The sequence below is a fragment of the Manacus vitellinus genome, unplaced genomic scaffold (genome assembly GCF_001715985.3).
Source record: "Manacus vitellinus isolate BGI_N305 unplaced genomic scaffold, ASM171598v3 scaffold_3_pilon, whole genome shotgun sequence".
Taxonomy (NCBI): domain Eukaryota; kingdom Metazoa; phylum Chordata; class Aves; order Passeriformes; family Pipridae; genus Manacus; species Manacus vitellinus.
In genome coordinates this window covers 35,762,695-35,783,998 of record NW_021940535.1, presented here as the reverse complement: position 1 = coordinate 35,783,998, position 21,304 = coordinate 35,762,695, and the positions used below count along the sequence as shown (strand labels likewise).

At 37.1% G+C, this 21,304-nt stretch overlaps 1 protein-coding gene across 1 annotated transcript in view; it reads right to left on the bottom strand.

Moving 5' to 3' along the window:
- Positions 1 to 18,253: 18,253 nt before the first annotated feature.
- LOC103763378 (macrophage mannose receptor 1-like) overlaps positions 18,254 to 21,304 on the bottom strand; it is a 32,120-nt gene continuing 29,069 nt past the window's right edge. The window contains exons 27-30 of the mRNA XM_018075451.2: positions 21,085 to 21,201; positions 20,658 to 20,825; positions 19,536 to 19,571; positions 18,254 to 19,109 (exon numbers count right to left, since the gene is read on the bottom strand). Of these exons, the coding sequence (XP_017930940.2) occupies positions 18,910 to 19,109; positions 19,536 to 19,571; positions 20,658 to 20,825; positions 21,085 to 21,201 (521 nt within the window). The 3' untranslated portion in view covers positions 18,254 to 18,909. The remainder of the gene's footprint in view (positions 19,110 to 19,535; positions 19,572 to 20,657; positions 20,826 to 21,084; positions 21,202 to 21,304) is intronic.

Here is a 21,304-nt window from a genome sequence, read left to right as displayed (position 1 = left end):
CTCCCACACACTGTTCCAAGAACTGCTTGTCTGAATTTTCTATTTAGTTCTAATTATAACATCCTATATAGGAAACAGTAACAGTCTATATTAAAGTTGTCTTTTCATCAAACAGCAGTTGAAGATTTAAAGTAAATAACTCTTCCAGTTTCTGAGCATTTGTGCCCACAACTTATCTTGAAAATGCTCCATGATGTATAAAACTTCCACTGTCAACTTACCAAAACCAGCTCTTTGAAAACACATTTTATGGAAAATGATGTCTTTTAGAAAACTCAAGATAATATAGAAGTTGACTTCATATAGTTCCAATAAGACATTACTTCCTACTACCTTCTATTCAGTTAAATGGAAGCATTTCAACCTATGTCTTCCAGTTCACAGTTTTTAAGGACAAGAGGGATCATTTAGGAACATTACACAGTTCTGCATCAAAGCAGGACAAAAAAACTATATCACAGAATTTCTGAAATAAACCCACTGCAAGTTTGTATTCTGTGATATATTTACATACAAAATTCAGGTCTTATGAAATCTTCATTTGAAGATTTAACTCATCCATCATCAGGAACATTTTTTCAGACCTTTGTTAACCTCACCTTTAATATGCTGTGTCTTTCATCCATTAGCTTCAGGTACTGTTTTTTTCACTGTAACTTCAGCATGACTAGACATTAACATCAGCCTTTTTTTTTCTTGTTATTTTAAACAGCATTTGAGGACATATTTATATTTCTCTATATAGACATACAATTAGAAGATGACAAAGTACAAATTAGATGATTATGTTGATAAAACAAAATACAGGATTTTTGACAATTTTTTTTATAATTGTTACTGCATCTTCTCTTAAATATTATTTTTTAGGATAAATTTTCCTTTACTAATGAATGGAGAATTTGTACTGTTTCTGTTCAACAGGACATCCTTAGTTACTAATAATCATCCTCATTTAATTTTTAAAAACCTCCACTTGTCCAGTTTTGCTCATCATTATTATCAGTTCTAATGAAAGAGTCTTTTTCAAGTATTAGTCATGTCTATTTTGTTTAGTAATATTCATATACACATACATCTATATGAAATCAAGAAATCAACAGGCATCTCTAGGCATCAACTATCAGTGACCAATCCAGTTACGATTGCCTTTAATTTTGAATTAGGCTGTGTAGATTTTGGTAGGTCTGTAATGCTAACTTCAAAGCACTGTGCTTAAGATAACGTGCTCAGCCTAAAGCTAACAAAAGGATTAAAACGAAGTAAAAAGGACATGAGTTAGAAATCCGCAAAAGTAAGAGTAACATCTTAAAAAGCAAACCTGCAGCATAGTGACAATTTCATACCAACAGTCCTATTGTAAAGATTTTTCAAGCCTTTCCCTCTGCTGAACGAATTCCTCCAACAGTACAGAAAGAACTAAAGGCTTTTAGTTTCTCCTTTGTTCCCCATGTCTCATCTCTACAGATAAGGACAAGAAAAACATCTATTAAAAAAAAGAAAAAGATTTAAAAAAACAGGGTTTAAAATTATATTTATGAGGCAAACACTTACTAGCTCCAATACCAACAACTATTCAGGTAGTCTTGAACTGCAGTCCATGCTAACTGTCTGTTAAGCAAGTGCCTGTACTTTGAGTCAGCAGCTAAGCAAGCTCTCATGTGTGCTACAGATTTGTACTGAAGGGCTCAATGTGAGTAACTTGTGAACACTGAGGCAGAAACTTGCCTGGACCTGAGGGTCTGCTACGAGCAAATTATCTGCTTAGTATGACAGTAAGCAAGCCTCCTGCAGCTCTGCTCCTGCTGTGGTTCTTGTTCCCATGATGCCTTCCACACACTTGGAAATATGTGCAAGGTTTTGAGGTATGCAAGAAGAACATTTATTCTAATTGCCTTTTTCCCATTGCCCTTTTTAAACATACACACCCCCCTGACACAGGAATTTGGAAAACCATAAATATAAAGCGTAATCTTATTTTTCACATTTTATTTAGATGAGCTTAGAGTGAGTGTTTATCAACAATTAGATATATTTTCTTACACTTAACAACATACAGTCTGCAACCCAGTGTGAGGTTCAAAGTAGCCAAGTAAAACAAGTCAATGGCTGGCACTCATAAGCTTGAAAAAGAAAGCCTAAGTGGATTAGTATGCAGAGCATTAGTGCATTGAGGTAATTTTTAAAATTAACTCTCTACAAGGAGGGTTGTGGGGTTTCTTTACCAGAATTTTATTTCAAAAAGTTGTTTTGTTTGGGGTTTTTTGTTTTGTTTTGTTTTGTTTGGTTGGTTTTTTTGTTTTTTTCTGCAGAAATCCCAAAAAGAACTAAAGAGGAAGCCGAGACAATGTTATACAAGTGGAAGAAAACTAGGATTCTCCAGAAACCAGTGGCAAAGTGAAAAAAAAAAAGGGAGTGTGAGTCTGTATTCACCTTCAGATGGAAGTCTGGAGAATGGATAGATCCTATACACTGGCTTTCTGCTCCATCTTCTGAGTGATGACTCTCATTGAACTGTTTCTATGCCTCCTTTTGAGTGACATGGAACTCTTCTATAATTAAATTTTGTCAAGTAAAGTCAGTAAATAACACTAATATATTGGCTGCCTGCACACTGTTCTCTCCAGGTATTAAATCCAGTTTGTTTTCTTACTGCGGAAATCTGAGATTCACCTGCTAAACACTACTGTCACATTGAAAGAGGAAAATATATGTGCATGAGAGAGGGAAAAATACACTCTGCTCCCTTTTGGTATGCTCCTTGATATTTTCTCTTCTTTAACACATCTATAAGGCTGAATTTAATCTTTCAGAATTCAAATTTCTAGCTCTATGTCAACTAATCAATTCTTCAAAAACCTACAACCTTTACAGTAGAGCTGACACCCTTAACCTGCCTGCAACTCTTTGGTCTCTGATGGGAATATTTTCTATGAAAGCATAGTTCCACAAGGCCTTTTAACATATGCACAAAGATCACTAATTTGCTTTCACTTATTTTTTTAAAGACCACTTTGCTGCCCTTATTATACATAATTTAGTATAATCTTAATTGTCTTTTCTCTTTCTTTTATTTTATTTTCATTTTCCCCCCATATTTAAAGAGAAGTGGGTTTTTTTGTGTTTTTTTTTTTTCCAGTGTGATCTCCTGAGGTAGTCAGGCCTAAGCTGACAAGATCTGTGTGTGTAGTCAGGGTGGATCTTATCTAAATTTGCTGTATGTGGAAGTATCTGGACAAGTCACCCAAGGCTTCCTATACAGACATTGGAGAGTGAGGCATTTCAGGAGGCAGTTTGTCTGGCCTATTTCACAACAAACTTTTGGACGAGAGGAATTGCACTGTAGCCTCTGCAATTATATTTATAATAACTTTCTTGACAGCTAAGAGAGCCTGGAGAGATTGTCTTTGTTGTAGACATCTGTACTATTGACTACACTTTGCCAGTCAAATCACTCCCTGTCTCTATATGAATTCCCCCATTCCTTTCACCCCAGCAACTCATTAACAATTTCAACACTTCTAAATATATTTGACAGAGAAGCAAAAATCTCCAAGATGTTTAGTGCCTGCAAGTTTTGTGCAAAACAAGGACTAGAAGGACCATTCTACTAGTACCTACATGCGAGAAAGCTGTAAACATAGGACTCAGCTATAGACATGAAAGAAACTAAGAGAAATGTTAAACCATAAAGCATGCTATTCAAAATGAAGAATCTAAGGAAAGATTCAAAGCCATTGGACATGATCAGTCTTCATTCCATCTGATACTTGTTTAATTTAGAAAGGCTTTCCAATAATTTTTATATTCATGAAAAAGAATTCACAGATTGAGAGGCAGTTTAACAGGATGTTGACCACTAGAATGTAATGGAGCAATCCCTAATAAAAAACATCTGTGGAAGTAGTAATTTATGATTTCAGGAAAAAAATATGCCCTTTTGCTACTTCAGAACCAGATTTTATTTCATTTTTTCAAAGAAAAATAAAAATTTAACAAGGTAGGAGGTTCATTGATCTTTTTAGGAAGTGAAAACCGCAGTAATTCTAGCCCTGGAATTAAAAAATATGTATAAAAATAATAAACGATAACACGAACATCATCAAGAAAACAGAAATAAAGGATTTAACCCTGTGTTTGTTTAATAGTTTTTATTTTTACTGTTTTAGCTACATTATATTAAAGATTATCAAGGTAGACATGCTGTAATTATCTCCTTCCTATCCCATTTTACCACTGCTGCCCTCTGCTGTATGGAACAGTTTCCAAGTGTCTTTATTTCTTACTAAGCTTGTGAATGATTAGTTTTAGAGGTAGATGTTTAAGTGCATATGCCAGATTGCTTTTGTTTCTTCTTTTAACTTGCAAAGAAGTTTATTTGGCAACAGAGGAATATGAATTTTTCAGTATGACTTAAAATTGTCAAAGTAAATAATTATCAAAGATGCTATATGATACATAGAAGAAATGTATTATCAAATTTGTTTTGTAAAGTAGAATGACTTACTTCAGGAGATATATGCTGCAATATCCATGACATTAATGTTAATGTCTTTTTAAATGTCATCTTTCAATGAATGTGAGGAGGCAGTAAGAACAGAAGAAAACCTAACATGAACAATCTATGAATTCATACCCTTCTCCAGTACAGTTTGTTTCCAACATTTCTCCCTTTCTTACTCTTTTTTTTTTTTATTTTTTAATCCATCCATCCATCTGTACATCTCAGGAGAAAGTGCTATTCTTACATGCCATGTTCCCAACAATAATAAACCTGTTATCTGGGAAGATGTAACTTGCACTGCAAGATAGCCCAGGTTATATACCTCTGAAAACACACCCTCAAATGGGTACACATCAAACTACCTATGCATTTAGCTAATAAAAGGCATAGGTGACTATATGATGCTTGTCACAGAATCTTAGCGATACCCTAAAAATGAATATTTTTTTTTATTTTTCCAGTACAAAACTTAGCCTACACTCATCAATAATTTAGCCATGTTTACAAATTATGAAGCAGTTTTTTTTCTTCCCATGCATTTTCTACAAGATTCTTGATGAAAACCCTACAAAAGTCCACAGCTTTTGTCAATTTTATTCTGTTTAATAGGGATCAGTATTTTCAATCACTTTTTGACTGGAATCAGAATAAAACTGCAAGGCAAACCTTATGAAGAGAAGGATGGGAAGTGAAATGAAAGGAATAACCCAAAAGACACTCAGAGCAAAAGACCATAAAATATAAAAAACATCCGCTGGCCCTAAGAAATGTTTTACACAGACTGGCTTCTATCACAACAACAGAAAATATTATTTAGGCAGTGTATGCAAGCCTGACACTATATGTGGTCCATTCCCTTCACATCCCATGCACATGCAGTCATTAAAATTAGCTGTTAGAGAGTACACTCATGCCCATGATTGTTGCCTTTAGCAAACATGCTTACAAACATGTTTTCCACATATCTTTGTGAAAATTCCTCTTTGCACTGCCTTCATAAGATCCTGTGCTAAAATTTTTTGGAAATTCCCTACCAAGTGTGTAAAATAGGATTTTCTTTCATCCTTTTTAAATCAATCTATTAGTTTCAATTACTACACTATAAAATTTGATCAATAATGTTTCTGTATCCATTTTATCCATAACCTTCATGATTTTGTAATCATTACCAATATCTCTCATCAGGTTTCTCTAGACCAGATTTAAGTATTTTCCTTCTAGTTCATCTCTCATAAGGCAGTTGTTCTATCCCTAAATAATTTTACTTGCCTTTGTCCCCATTGAAACCCCATGCCCTTCCCATTCAAACAATATTTAGGATGTGGAGAGTACACTACACTCTCGATAGCTGAAATCAAATGTACCTAAGTGGGGCTTTTTTGTAGAACTAGCAGAGCCCTTTCTTATCTGCCTGTATTTCTAAGCAAGCACTGACAACAGACATTTAATTTAGTTTATTATCTTAATATAACACAGTTCCTGAAATATTATATTGGTTTGTAGGTCATCTTAACATTCATATTGATGGATAAAGGCAGTAGTCTGTGACCAGTTAAGCATTTTAAAGGCATTTACTCAAACTACAAATATATGTTGCTTGGATTTACCAGAGTTGCACATGAACGGTATCCTGTATTCCTGAAGAAAATCTTATTTCTAAGCATTTTCCTGGTGTCTTGGGGAACATTTTCTGTGAGCCATTATTAATTTTATGCAGCACTTTGCTAGCTCAGAAAAGTCAGAGTTGGTATTGCTTCCTGTTGAATTGAAATTTGGGGAAAATTACCAGAACACTTTTATAAAAATAACTGCTTATAATTTGGGTATTTTCTACAGAACTTCATGAATTTTAACAAATTGAAATATGACCTTAGACTGAGTGTGAACAGATTCAGTTCTAGGGGATAATATTTAGAGTTGATGACTGACAAGTTTTACTTGGCTGGCTCCAGTTTTTCTAAGGAATGAATACTTGTTTGAGTGACTTCTCTTTCTCTCTCTCTAAACTACTCAATCCTACTCCCTTCCTAATGTTCCTGTTTTTCAAAATACTCCTTGTTAATATCTAACATGCTAAATGCGATCCTTGGTGCACTTAAAAAAAATGCAGTTTCCCCAGACTGAAACTAATCAATTAAACTGCTTACTTTCAAGTTGTTTAAAAAGATGTAATTTTTCTTTTATGTTAGTGTCTTTCAGGTTTCATCTAGCTCCATACAAACACAGGATACAGTCTGCTTCTGTTTTCTTCCGGCTTTTTTAGCAATATAGTCCAATTTCAACAGGCAAGTCACTTGGAAACACCATTAGTCTAAAAGCAAAAGAAATTAAAACAGCCTGTGTAGTGATTCATGGGAAATAGGAGTATAATATCTTTATTTTTGTAGTGACTGCTTCCAGCTGCCATATAACAATACTGGAATGATTAGTGACAGTGTTTATATGTAAGACAGTGGCACAACACGTCATTCTCAGTAATGCTTCACAAATAAGGAAGTCGCTGCCCAATGGAGTTTAAAGGTGTTACCCACTGTACCAAGAACACAATAAAGCTTCTTTAGTCTAATACTGCCCAGGATCTCTGAGTTTCTACCTAAGCAGAAACTACTTAAACTAGGAGATACTGGGCATGTGTATAGACACATTCTACCTGGTCAATCCTGGGTGATTCTGTTGGCTAGGGCTTGCCAGAGTGATATATCCATTACATTACTTGCACTATTAACATAGTTCAGCAAAGAGTTGCTCTGGAGGGAGCCAGTGTGAGAGAAGACTAGATAAACTTCCTCTGTAGACTCATGTTATATTTTCTTATTTGTCAACATGAATTCAGGTGCTTTTTACCAGAGTTTGGATAGCTGAACTGACAGGCACTGACATTCACAGCCACAGAGGCAGTGCCACACACAAGAGCAGACGTGTCTTGTCACAGGGAGTTGCAGAAGTGTGTCAGCAAGTGCAGTACTAGACACTAAAACAGAGGACATGCTAGCAGTAGTAACCCCTACCTGCTTGAGGGTGGTACATTTGAGTGTATATAGCGATATAGCCAGCCTTTGTTCTGTTAGCCTGCCTAAAACACAGTTGTTGCCTGTATAAAGACATCGGCCAACAGCTTCCTTTACAGTATCACTGTTCCCAATCATCTATGAGAAACACTCTGTTGTTTGACAGGGATGCACTAGGGCCATTACTGATGAAATTTTTAAGGTTCTGTTCATCAAGGAAATGGCCATTCATGCTTTTAATTCTGATGGTCCTCTTACAGTGACTGGAATCTAGACCACTATGTAATAACATAATTCCAGCTGCTCCAACAGGAATCTGGCCTTATTCAACCACAGGAAACTGAAGTGTACAGTTGTACACCTGGACACATTCCATGATATTTTATTTAAACGTTCCCATCAAGTAAGCATTTTTGAATTTCAGTTTCTAGCCTTAGCCATAACTCAAATTGTGAATTCATCCCAAATATTACCCAAGGCTGAGAATCTTAAACTGATACGTAAAACACCTTCATAAGTGGTTAGTTTAATAAAGAATCCATTTATTTTGACAAGAACGGAGTTTTGAAATCGTGTATCACAAAGAATCATACACGAAACATTAAGGATCACAACAAAAATTATCAAGACAAAGAATTCATTAGAGTTTGATTACATATTATTCTACAAATATGGAAGACAGCTGCAACACTATCACTAAAACCTACCAAGCTTTCATTTTTAATTTGCTAATTGAGTCAATGAATATTCATGATCCCAAACTTGTAGCAATTCTGCAGTTCATTTGTCTGCTATGTGATTTGTAACATTGCCATAAAAATCCAGACTAGTAGAAAATGTCAAAGAAAACTAACAGACTGTGCAAATTTCCCTTCTTTTCAGATTGTACCTTCGCCTCTATGCAATAGTAAAGTACTATCCTGAGGATCCTATTCAGATGTAAATTCATGTCCTTTTGAACAGTGAAAGCAACTGACCAAAGTTTATCATTCAGAGCTCTAAATTTGTACCTTTCTCTGATTCATCACAGTTTAGAGAACTGGTTTTAAAAAACATAAACTAAAGATAAAATAGTAAAATTAGTGAACAAGTACGGCACCAATAACTTTGCACAACAATTCCTTAATATTGGCAACCATTCTAGATTACTCTCTTAACAATTTAATATAAAGCACTGGATTAATGTTTAATATAAAATGACCTTTCTAATAAAAATTAAAATGTGTGACTAAATATTAAGGGCTTTAAACTGTGTAATTTGAAAATATTTCTTTGTCCATAAGTTATTCACCTGTGAAACAAACCATCATAGTTTGTTACCACAAATTTTTAACAACATTTGTTTTAATAATACATTGTGGGACATGCCCAAAAGATAGGATTTTTACAACCGTAACAAATTTCCCTGACAAAAGTATTTACAAAAGTGCAATTTATGCCATTCTAAAACCAATTTAAATACAAAAAATAGCTCACTGGTTGGGACTGACATTTGCCATGCAAAATCCATCACAACAGATGTCTCAAATTTCCTGAGACATTTTCTTAAGGAAGGAAAGATAAAAGTATATCAGCTAGATTCTCACAAATTATTGGACTTGAATCCATCGATATATTTATATAAGGCTCCGGTACTGCCAGTTAATGCATGATCTTCAGCCTAGAGCACTTGACTAGAATAAGCAGAGCCTATGCAGGAGCACGAATAACACAGTTTACATTGGGCATACTAAACCCAGCTTACATTTTTAGCATCAGTAGTTTCAAATAAATTTCCCAGGAAGCAGCTGTACATGGCTACAGGCTTGTTTACATGTAGCACTTTTATTTCAGTTTTGAGACTGATATTTAAACTGGTTTTGCTAAAGTTGGAAAAAAAAATGTTAAACCATCATTTGTTTTTATATAAATAAACTTTCCATTTTTTATTTTCAACTGATTAAAAATCAAGCTACATTTTAGTGAATATGAGGGTATCCAGAAGGCACCTATCTCTGTATAAGTGATAAGATGGTTGAATGGATGGTGGTTAAAAGGCTGCTATGCTGAAAAGCATTATTAGTTGCCCTATTCTAGGTCTTTACAGGTTAAGTAATTTGCATTTTAAATATCCTTAGATTTGAGGGGAAAAGTAGCCTGTTCTAAAAGGCCCATACAGGAAATCTTGCAGGAAATAAGACAGCACATTTCTGAAACAAAGTGGACATTAGAAAAACAAAGAAGGGAGATTGTTTAATGTTCGTTTCTCTTGTTGATGGTAGTGGGAAAACATGTAATCTCTTTGTAAAATAAACAAAAGATACAGTAGAAGAATAGCTTGACACAAATTGACTCAGATTACAGTCTCTGGTCTCTGATCAAAGCAGGTGATTACCATGCTGTTTTCTGACCTTGTAATCTATTAATCACGTGTGTTATACAAATATTTATTTAAATACAAGCAAGTTGGCATAGCCCTACATATTGGCTAAGCATATGAATCAATGGAAAAATATAAGTAGCATCATAGAATCATAGAATGGTTTGGGCCGGAAAGATGATCTAGTTCCAACCACCCTGTCATGAGCACTAGATCCAGTGAAAACACTCAACATTTTCAGAACACCAAACATATGGATTTCTACTCATGTTCTGAGCTCCTACTAAAGCACCAGAAAACCTTGTTGCATCCAGTAACCCTGTAACAATGTTGCTAATGTTAACTGTCACTGCACAGGTATTTTTAGGGTTAATTTTCCCAGATACATTACTTTGACTTTCACAGCACTAAATTTAGTTTCCATTTCATTATCTCAGCTCAGCAGTAGACAAATCTTCCCCAGGTATCCATACTCGAACTCTGCTTTTAATAACCATGAATACGTATGAGTAGTCAGTAAACTCCATCATTACTTCTTTCTTCCAGGTGACTCAGGACTTTTTGAATAGCACATGATCAATATTCTCCATGTCTACTGGAACCTTCTAGTAGAGTTGCTAGGCCTGATTTTCCAGTACAAACCCCACATTTACTCTTCTATAAACTGTCATAGGTATTTCTTCATTCTTTCCTTATTACTGTTTTTACTGTTCTACCTTGTTTAAAATTAATTAGCTGTCTTAAAGTACTCAGGAAACAGAGCTTGTATTGTGACTTGCTATTCCTTTGACACTCTAGACGATTTCAAGAACAGGTTATGTACTACAGCAAACACCAATTTCTAGTTCTTTCAGAACAACTTCTAGGATTTTTTTCTTAAATTTTTTTCTTAGTGTATGTAAAATTTGAGGAGAATGCAATTAGTGTTACAGTGACCTTGACCCAACATAATCAGGGCCTTGTGTTCTTGGGATGGATTAACCTTCTGTTGTGAGTTTTTGCTCCAAAAAGCAGTGATGTATGAGAACACACACATGTGCTGTCTGCATGACAGCCCATCCACATGATAAATATAATGCTGTGTAAAGAGAACTGAAGTCTTCCATTATTACTTTTTTCTTCATTTGAAGTCTCTCAGTTGCTAGTAGTCAATAGCATCTTAGTGAATAGTTTAAAAAGACAACAAGAACAGAAGAAAATAAATGCTGTTGCTCTCTGATGTGTCAAAACCATATTGCTTCTAAATGCAATTCCATTTCACTTCTTGAGAAATCTGTAAAGAAACAAATTACCAATGTTATAGTCTGGGAAAAAAAACCAATAAAAACAACAAAATGGACATTTACCGAAAGACAACAAATAGACATTTACAAAAAGACTAGTGATGCAGGGAGATATATTCATCCTACATTAAGACAAAAAAGTTGGAAATAAAAGCAACCATATTTATATCCTCAAGAGGGGCAAGTCTGGTGTGTAAACAAGTTTCTGAAATTGAGCCAGAAGAATTCCTGTCAGTTCTGCGTCTCTAATGATAATAAGCTAATGTTTTTGTAGACTTTTCAATTTTAAGATTTAAAAGCAATTACCTGATCTTGAGAATGCTTCTGTGAGATAAACACACATTATTATCCCTTTATTAGCAAGGGCCTTGGAAGAATAGAGTTTTTGATTTGCCACGTAATTAACTGATTACCAGAACCAACAGTGAATCACCCACTCATCCTCTCTCCATTGCTAATATTGCTCAAACTGACCCTAATAGTGTGTATGAAAGCAAATGCCTGCCTGGAACATTGTGGTGATGGTCCCACAAGACTTGTGAGAAGAAAAAAAAAAAAACAAAAAAAAAAAAACAAAAAAAAGAGAAACAGAGGAAACGAATACGTGTTTTTACTAATCTGCTGTCACTTACAGAAAATTTACAAGTCACACATAAGAAAAATTTGTACAGACCACCTTAAGCTAAAAAAAAAAGAGACAACTCTAGCTGGAGAGAGAAGACCAGGGTATTATCTCATTTGTCATCTAAAAAATTAATTATGAACTCTGAATCCCTTCCCTGCCATCCCCAATGCAGCCCATCCCCTTGCCCCCAGCCCCTGCCTGCCAGGGCCTCAGGCGGCCTGCTGGGATCAGCACACGGGCAGCGCAGTTCACGTCCTGGACACCTCCAGCTGAGGGAATTCACCCCTGCAGCACAAAAAGCCTCCTGTCAAGGCTCAGATGCCGCCTTTGGTCGCGGAGCTCCGGCCAGTGCAAATATACACCTCAGCCAAAGCCGGGGCGCGGCAGAGCCCCTCGTTCTCTCGCTCCCCCGCTAGATGGCGCCGCCGGCTGCTACGGGCCATGGCGCCGCTCGGCCCGGGCGCCATCTGGGGCGCGAAGCCCCAGCACAGCGAGCCTGGCGGGATCGCGGCCGATCTGCTCCCACCGCCCTCACCTGCTCTCCGCCCCCGACCCCTGGGAGACTCCCCGCCCCAGAGAGCCTGACTGGCTCTGGCAGCTCCCATGGAAGCGGCAGGGGGGGGGTTCCCCCGCTCACCGCGGCAGTGTATTTAGGCTGGCGAGGCCGGGGCCGGCCGTGCGAGCCTGGCCGCGTGTGAGGTGCGGGCCGGGCAGACCCCGGCTGGGATGAGCCCCGGCATCGGCGAAGGCTGCGGGACTTTGAGACCGGGGCTGCACATGAATGGGGCAGTCGCCCCACGCGTTCCTTTGTGAGGCTTTGCTCGCCACGTGGGACACTGGCGTGGCTGCCCTTGCAGTGCGGGAGGATGGCCGACTCAGGGAGTCACCCCGGGGCTGGGGTTGGAATGGAAATCACACAGTCCAGCTCTTGGAAACTCTGTGAATATCTCCAAGCCTGAAGATGCCACATCCCCTCTGGCCAGCCTGTGCCAGGTTTGGAGACACACACCAAATCTGGGTTCTTTTATTGTGCAGAAGATACACTCTCCAATGGTCATTCCTTAGCCCAGTAGCCAGCCATGGAAGACATCCAAAAGTACTCCAGGATGGAGAGGATCCTTCTTCAGTTGCTTTGCAGTTCTAGGAGATAGAAATAAAAGCTTATTTGTTGGCTGTGTCTGGTTTTTGATGAAGCCCTGTCCTCGGTGCCTGGCTCATGGAGTACTGGGGTGCCACTCCAGACTTGTCATCTCAGTGTCTGTGTGATCTTATAGGAAAAACGTTTTCCATATTGCAGCTTGTCTAGAAATACCCAGAACCTCACTCAGACAAAGTTCAGAATGATGCAAACCACTTAAGTTCTGTTTCTGTTAAAGAAGGGATCAGGTCATGAAGTTGAACAATTTCCTCTGGATGTATAGCAAACTTATGAACAAGGAATTATGAAGTTAAGAACAGGTGGGAATTGCTGAAACCCACTGAACAAATCTAATGTTGAGTTAGGAAAAAAAAGTCTTGTTTTGTGGTGCTTGAGTGCTAATGAACATAAAAATGTGTCATCTCTTCAATTTCAAATAGTCTTTCTCAACCATAAAATTTTTTAAAAAGTTTTTAAGTATTTAACAAAAGTGCTGAGATTATTATGTGAAGAACTTACATTTAAATACCTTTCCATATGTGTCTTCCAAACTTGTATATGGTAGATAGGAGCTCTTGGGAAATAAGTGATTTTTTTTTCTTGAGAATCTTATAACTGTGTGACCAGTTAGTCCACTCTCCTTGACATAATCTCTTGATACAGCATTCACTAAAAAACTGTGATGCAATACATTGATCTCATTTTGACGTTTAAATTTGGAACTTAAAATTACAACAGGGAAAGAAAATGAGGGGGAGAGAATTCTTAATTCTTAAGAAAATAGTTCAAAGTTGTGCCAGGAAAGGCTCTGACTGGACATTAGAAAGCATTTCTTTACCAAGAAGATGGTCAAACACTGGAACAAGCTTCTTAGAAAAGTGGTCAATGCCCCAAGCCTGACAGTGTTTTAGAGGTATTTTAATAATGTCCTTGCCAACACACTTTAACTTTTGGTCAGCCCTGAATTAATCAGGCAGTTTGATTAGATGGTCCTTGTAGGTATCTGCCAACTTGTAGTTGGTAGCAGTAGGTAGTAGTCTTGTCTACTCTATTCTTAAGGAGAAAAGAAATAACCTACATTCTCAACACTGCCAGTAAATGGAAGCAGTTTAGCTACAAAAAGTTAGTTTGGATGTGTTTTGGAGGGTGAGAAGTGAAGGACCAGTGTTCCTTTGAAAATGTTTTAAAAAATAATTGTTGAGTCAAAGTTTAAAAATGGCAAGATTTGGGAGAATAAAGGAAAGAGAATAAACCAGGGGGAGGAGGAGAATGTAACAAGATGCAAAATAAGTCAATTTCATAGAAGCCCAGAATGGTTTGGGTTGAACAAGATCTTAGAGATCATCTTCTTCCAGTGTCCCTGCCATGGCCACAGACACCTTCCAAAGACCAGGTTGCTCAAAGCCACAGCCAACCAGATCTCAAACACTTCCAGAGATGGGGCATCCACAACTTTCTGGGCAACCTGTTCCGGTGTCTCAGCACACTCAGAGTCAAGAATGTCTTCCTAATATCTGATCCAGTTTAAAGCTGTTCCCCCTTGTCCTATCACTACATGACCTCATAAAAAGTCCTTCTACAGCTTTCTTATAGGCCCCCTTTATGTACTGGAAGGTGCTCTAAGTCTTCCTGGAGCCTTCTCTTCTCCAGGCTGAACAGCCCCAAGTCTCTCAATCTGTCTTCATAGGAGAGGTGCTCCAGCCTTCTGATCGTCTTCACGGCTTCCTCTGGACTCACTCCAACAGGTCAATGTCCTTCCTGTGATGAGGACCCCAGAGCTGGATGCAGCACTTTGGGTGGGGTCTCACCAGATCAGAGTAGAGGGGCAAATCACCTCCCTTAACCTGCAGGCCACGCTGCTTTTGATGCAGGGCTGCCCTCGATCCATTCTCAACCTACCAGTATCTGTGTATTTTTTTAAATAAAAATTATTTGTTAATAGAGTTCAAGTAATGATCCGCCATTTCTGATCACTTTTTACCAATGGAACATGTCATAATTTGAAACAATTAGGAAAATAATACCCCATAATTCAGAAAGGTTTCATACATGGGATGAGGGCATCATTCAGTAGAGTGGCTGAGATATACAAAATCTTAATGAGTAATGATGTTTAAATGATAGTTAAAATTTATCTATGACTAAAGCTAAGATACTGTGAACAGAAATTAAAAATAAATTGTCCAGATTTAGCTTAACTAAAAATTGAACAATTCTTGGTAAACAGAGATTATCAGCCTGATGACCAAAAATACCAGTCTTCCATTCTAGCTTAGCATTAAGATCATGAAGACAGTAGGAAATAGATGGGAGACATATAACCTGAATGTAGCCAAAGCAGGTGCAGTGGTTTTATGACAGTCTACACAGAAGAGGAGGGGGAACTTTTAGCAGCAGCATTTGGTTTGAAACTGAACAGGACTTTTATGCTTCCTTAATCTTCCTCAGCTCTATGTATCAGTGATGGAGACAGAAGCAGCAGAGCCCTCATTTCAGATACTCAGCACAGCTTAACCTTCTCAGGGGTTCTCTGCTGTACAGGATACATCAGCGGCTACTCAGGGAAACAGAGAGCAGACACACTTCACTGATTTCTCACCTGTCCTGGCACATTGAGAAGTGTTTGTGAGGGTACAAAGGCAGATGGTTTCCTTGGGAATTGATTTGTAGTTTCTGTCAGTGTTCTTAACATTTGATTAAAAGTGAGGAAAATTGGGCACCATTTATTTATGGAAATGTGAGGAAAAATCCCACATGCACACACATAAACACATATAAACACTTATGTTAGAAAATCGATGCTGAAGTGTCTTCTTCACTCTGAAACTAATTTAAACAGCAGCATTCATAATAAGTAATATTTTTCTTATGCCAAGCACTGAACTGGCAGTGGTTTTAAAGATACAGAACTCTTTGAAGAGAAAAGAGAAACATGCAAACAACTGACTTGTGCAGAAACACTGGGATTTGGGATTAAGCATTTAAAGAGGTAAGGGCCTTCTCTGCCCTGTGGAATTTAAACAAGTGCAACCCAGCCCTCTTTTGTATCTGAGCAATGTGTGAGATGTGTGGGTGATGTCTTACTAATATCCAATACCAAGTCCAAATGACAGATACAGAGAAGTCAGTGTTCAGGTGCATTGGTCTCTTCCCCAGTGGCTATTCAGTTGTTTGAGACACTACATTGAAGGAGGTGTCCATGCTACAGCAATGCTGTCCCATGCTGCAAGCAGCAGGTAATGATGACAGTGCCTGCCTGGAGTGAGCAGGTCTGGTCAGGGCTATGGCTCTCATCCCTTTCTTTCCCCAGGTATGAGCCTCCCTGCACTGGCTCACTCTGCACTCATCTATTTCCACTGCTGTTCTCACCACAATCTCTCTGTCTTTCTGTAAGGGGCACTTTGGATCAGTTTTTGTGGTGTCTCAGTATCTTGCAGAGGGATCAGCAACATGCTTTGTGTCTAGTCTGTGATCTTGTCCATTTCTTGTCATTTCAGTCATGGTGTTCAGTCTGTCTACAGAGTAGCTGTACATAAAAATGTATATTTATCAAAGTATTTTTATATAATAACACAGAGAGCGAGCACACACAGCAGCCTGACTGTAGAGCTCTGCAGACTTCCTGCCTGGTGGTGATACCAGCCAGGCTTCTCCTCTGGAGGTCCCAGGCTGTGCTGAATTTGGTCACCAGAATACTTCTGTTATGAACTCCCAATTTTTTATAGTTAAGTTACAAATAACTTAAAAAGAATAGTCTCTTCTATTGTGTATTTCCTTTTTTCTTTTGGGAAAGGTAACTCTAATTTATCAGATTCACTAACCTGGGCATATATATGGTATTATCCAGCAGCCTGTAGTCTTTGTAAGCATAGAACAGGAAAAACACTCACTATTCACTCATCCAAAGGGCAGGCAGAAGCGTGTATTCCCAGATATCTGCAGCACACACCAGGAAACAATTTTATCTCTAGTCATCTCCGTGGGAAGCAGGTGTTGTTTTTCTAATTTGTACAGTTTTGTGCAGACCTCTTTCAGCTATTTCCTATTTCCTCCTGAAAATGGCAGTGACTTTCTTTATTGCAAGGAGTTGGTATTACAGGACTTATTCTAGTAACTTAAGGATTTTTTATCTAAGGGCTGTTATTTCCGGGCTTTACAAAGTGTTCAAAGGACATTAAGAGTAAAAATTAATTTTGGTTTACTTAATTTTTAACTTTATTTTAGATAACCTATAGATGGGTGTTTTGGTTTTGGGGTTTTTTTAATGGTGGTTTGGTTTGGTTTAGTTGTTTTGTTTTGTTTTGTTTTAATCAGGTCTTGGTTAAAAGACCAGGAAGGGACAAGCCATACAATCTTCAGACATCTTTGTCTGTGATTGGTGAACCTTCTTTACCAACTTAGCCAAAGGTGTAGAATAATGTTTGGAATAATTGTGTCCATCCAGCAAAAGGGTGGGGGGTTGGAATCTGAATGCTCAAGAGGAAACGTTAGCAGGTGTGACTCATGTTTTAAGATAGAGTTTGATAAAACAACTGAAGTAAGTATTCCTGAAGAAAGGGGATACTTGCATTCTAAGCAACTATCAATAAAATTTTTACTTAGGAGCTTTTACTGTTTTCTGGATATCTAGAAGAAATCTAAATAGTGGAGATAATTCAAATATGTTCTTACGATGAGTAGGCATAGACACAGATATCCTGAAAATCAGAAACCTATTCCACTTTCTCCAGATATTTTTTTTCTCTTTAGCAGAGATCTTTAGTGTGGTATCATCTTTTTGTCAGTTAGAGACCATAAGCATAGGGAGTGGGTAAGAAATTCTGACAATTCTCACAGAATGGCCAAAGAAAGAATCTGTTTCCCAATACATATATTTGGTAGCAGCCCCTCTGCTCTAGCCCTACTGCTCCATATGCTTCTTCACTGAGGCCTGTTAGTGCCATGTGCCCTCCCATGTCTTGGAGAAAGGTGTTCTCATTCCTCAAGAGGCATGATGCATGTCTTAAAATATGCAGAATGGTAAACTGCAAACACAAAATGATAAAGAGGCAAACACTGCTGCTGGATACAATGGAAAAAAAGCTGAGAGGGGTCTAGGCAGCACATTATCAAATGAAATCACAACAAAAATGAAAGAATTTATTTTCAAAAAATATTTCAAAAAATTTTTCAAAAAATACAGCAGTGATTTTATATCTCTAAACTGGAGAGCTCTATAATGCAGTATAAGATAGCTATTTATTATACATACTTAGATCTCAAAAGGGGCATCTCTGCGTACTGAAAGCATCATTACTGAAACAAAACCCGATGAAAAGATCATCTAGTCTTCTCTCTTTATTATTAATTTGAACTGCAGAAAAATGTAGGTATTTGCAGAATAGTAGAATAGTGCAAGGCTGTAGGAAATGGCATAATTATTCCAAAAAGTCGGACTAGAGGTAGAAATAAATGAGCCTCTTCAATTTTTTTACAACTGTCTGTCTTGTTTTTTTTGGTAAGCAAATAATACACAAATGCAGGTATCATAACGGATTTTGCATGAATGAAAAGATACTGTGAAGCTGAAAACCTGAAATGAACAATGCGTCCCATCATAGTCTAGGTTCCACTGAAGTAATACATAGAGAAAAAATAATTTGAAGATATGAATAATTATTTCCCCTGTGTGCAAAAAGGAAAGTTTCTTCATTGAGTTAAATAAAGTAGTTTTCACATAGTAAGTATGTGTCCGAGTTTTCCTGTAATACCTCTGGAGCCAACTTGTCAGCCGTGCCCGTTTATGTAAAAATATATATACACTCCCCAAACTCAACAACTCTCTACCACTTTGGAGGGAATTTTGGAAGGCATATATATGTGTGTGTATTTATATAAATCCATGAACTTTGTATTTGAGGAGAGAGGAGACTGAGAGGAGACTAGGAAAACGTGAAGATTTCACTGATCCATAGCCCGGTTTTTGTTAATCAGAACATGTGGCCATTTGGTCAGACTACATGCCAGTATGTGCATCTTTTTCTTGAATATCCACAGTTCCTTCTGATCCACTCATTCTGGTTGAAACATGTGGCAGGTTTTGTCTTTTCCTCCTCAAGTAGAAATAAATTATACTTCCAGCCCCAACTATAGAAAGAGCTAGAAGAACGAACAGCCAAATAACCCCGGTGGAAAGTACTTTCTCTGTTTTCTCTTCTGTAAGAAGATACAATGGAATCAACACCTTTGATCTTAAAAGATTTCAGAATCTACTAATAAATGGGATTTCTTTAACGTGGAAGCAGAAAAAGGCAATATGCCTGTAGATTTGCACTTCAGCCTATGGGTTTGGGGTTTTTTTACTAACAAAACCAAACAAAATATAATTAAATCTGATTAAAGCCCAATATTAAAAATATGAATATGAAAGTGAAATAAAGCCCAATATTAAAAATACAAATATAAAAGTAAATAAATGTTTACTTCAGGGTAAACCCTATTTCCTATACTGAAGCACAGATATAGCGTATGGACTTTTTATTTTTAAATACTCTCAAAACTGATACTGAGAAACTATGTGATTATTTTTTTGCTGTATTTGAGCATCTCCTTATAATTCTACTTAAAATGAAGTATGCTTACCTATATTTTCTGTTGACACCTCTGTGTTTTCAGGAGCTTTTGAAAGGAAAGAAAATGTTTATTTTGAATGCTTTAAAAAAAGAGGCATTTCTAGCTTCCTAGGTCCCAATATTTCTGACAAGTCCCCCTAAATTCATGTGCTGGTGACAGTTACTCTCCCAGAGAGATGGAGCTAAGCATGTGTAAAATTTTAGTAGGATGACTGGCTCTTTGATTCCAAGAGCATCTGGCCTCCTCAGTTGAGATACCCAAAAAAGACATGAAATTAGAGTCAGATTTTTGTCATATTGAAAATGTTTTCAGACATGTTCATTTTTTAGAACTACTGACAGGATCCCTAAAAATTTTAAAGTGTTTCCTGAAAGAAGGTATTGAGTGTTAGAGATGCATCATAAGCATTTTACTTGAGCTGAAAAGTACCTTCCATTGTGGTAGCCCCATCTGTCAGAGACAACCATTCCACATGGATGTGGTTCCTATGGTAATTGCACTTCCTGAACTTAGCAAGTAATGGAAAGGTGAACAGAAATATGAAGTTTAACCAAACAAAATGTCCATTTTCTGAACCACTTTCATTTATTCTCAGCAATCGAACTCATGCGTTTTCTTACAGATGATAATTTTTCTATCATGATACTACCAGCATTTTATTAAACCTGATTCTATCATACTGTAGATAAAGAGTGCCACAAGAATGTGTGTTATGATATTCCTGTAATCCATCAGATCAGAGGCCAATAAGAAAAGGAATCACCAGTTTCAGGATTTCTACAAGACAGTTTTCATTGCACTTATCGGAACAAGATTTTTTTTTTGAGAATATATTCAATGAAATTAAACAAAATGTTGTTTTTGAGCTTAGCTTGCTGAAACATAGGGGTCTGAAGTATTTATGAAGGCTGCATGGGGCTGATGGTACTTTTACAGGACTTATGGGAGATGCAGCCTTCTGAGAAGGCAATTGGAAGCCGTATGGGGCTTGTCAGTATTTAGGCAGCCACATCCTGCTATTAGAGTCAGTTAGTTTTGCTCACAAACCTAGAATATTTTTCATTTTTTGTTCTGCAATGAAAATACATTATCAGGCATTATTAACCTTAATGCATTAGAAATACTACTTACTTTTTGGTTTTTTGCAGATATATCCTTTTTTGAAAGAACAGACATTGGTTATCCAGAAGCCAGACAATGCACATATTTCTCCACAGTATTTATGTCTTTTGTTTGAAGGTTCTCCCATTTGCCAGTTGACAAAATCCATTGCAGATTTGTCTGTCCATACCCATTGACCTAATATTTAAAATGAGCGTATATGTATAAACCACAGGGGTTTAGACAAATAGAATAAGTTGTGATGGAGAAAATGAAAATTTGTAACATGAATAGTTAAATATTTCAGTTACATTTCTAATGAAATGTGGGCATACTTGGAAATAAACTTTGTAAATTTTTTATGTATATGTAATTTCAAGTGCATAAAGTTGATTTCTTTTTAATATAACATTTAATTTTGCTATGATAACGTGTGATTCAATATTAAAGATATTACCTCTGTCATTTTTCTTTAGCCCTGTCCAAAAGTTTGGTGATTTTCCATGGAGTATCTTAATGGTGTTTGCCAGAAAGTTTGCTTCAGGATAGTCTTCTACTGATACCAAATCAGCACCTGAAAAAATATTAAGGAATACATCACAATGTCTCATTTTACTACAGCTCAAGTCAATATACCCATAAAAAATATGCAAAAATATATAAAAGACACCAATTCT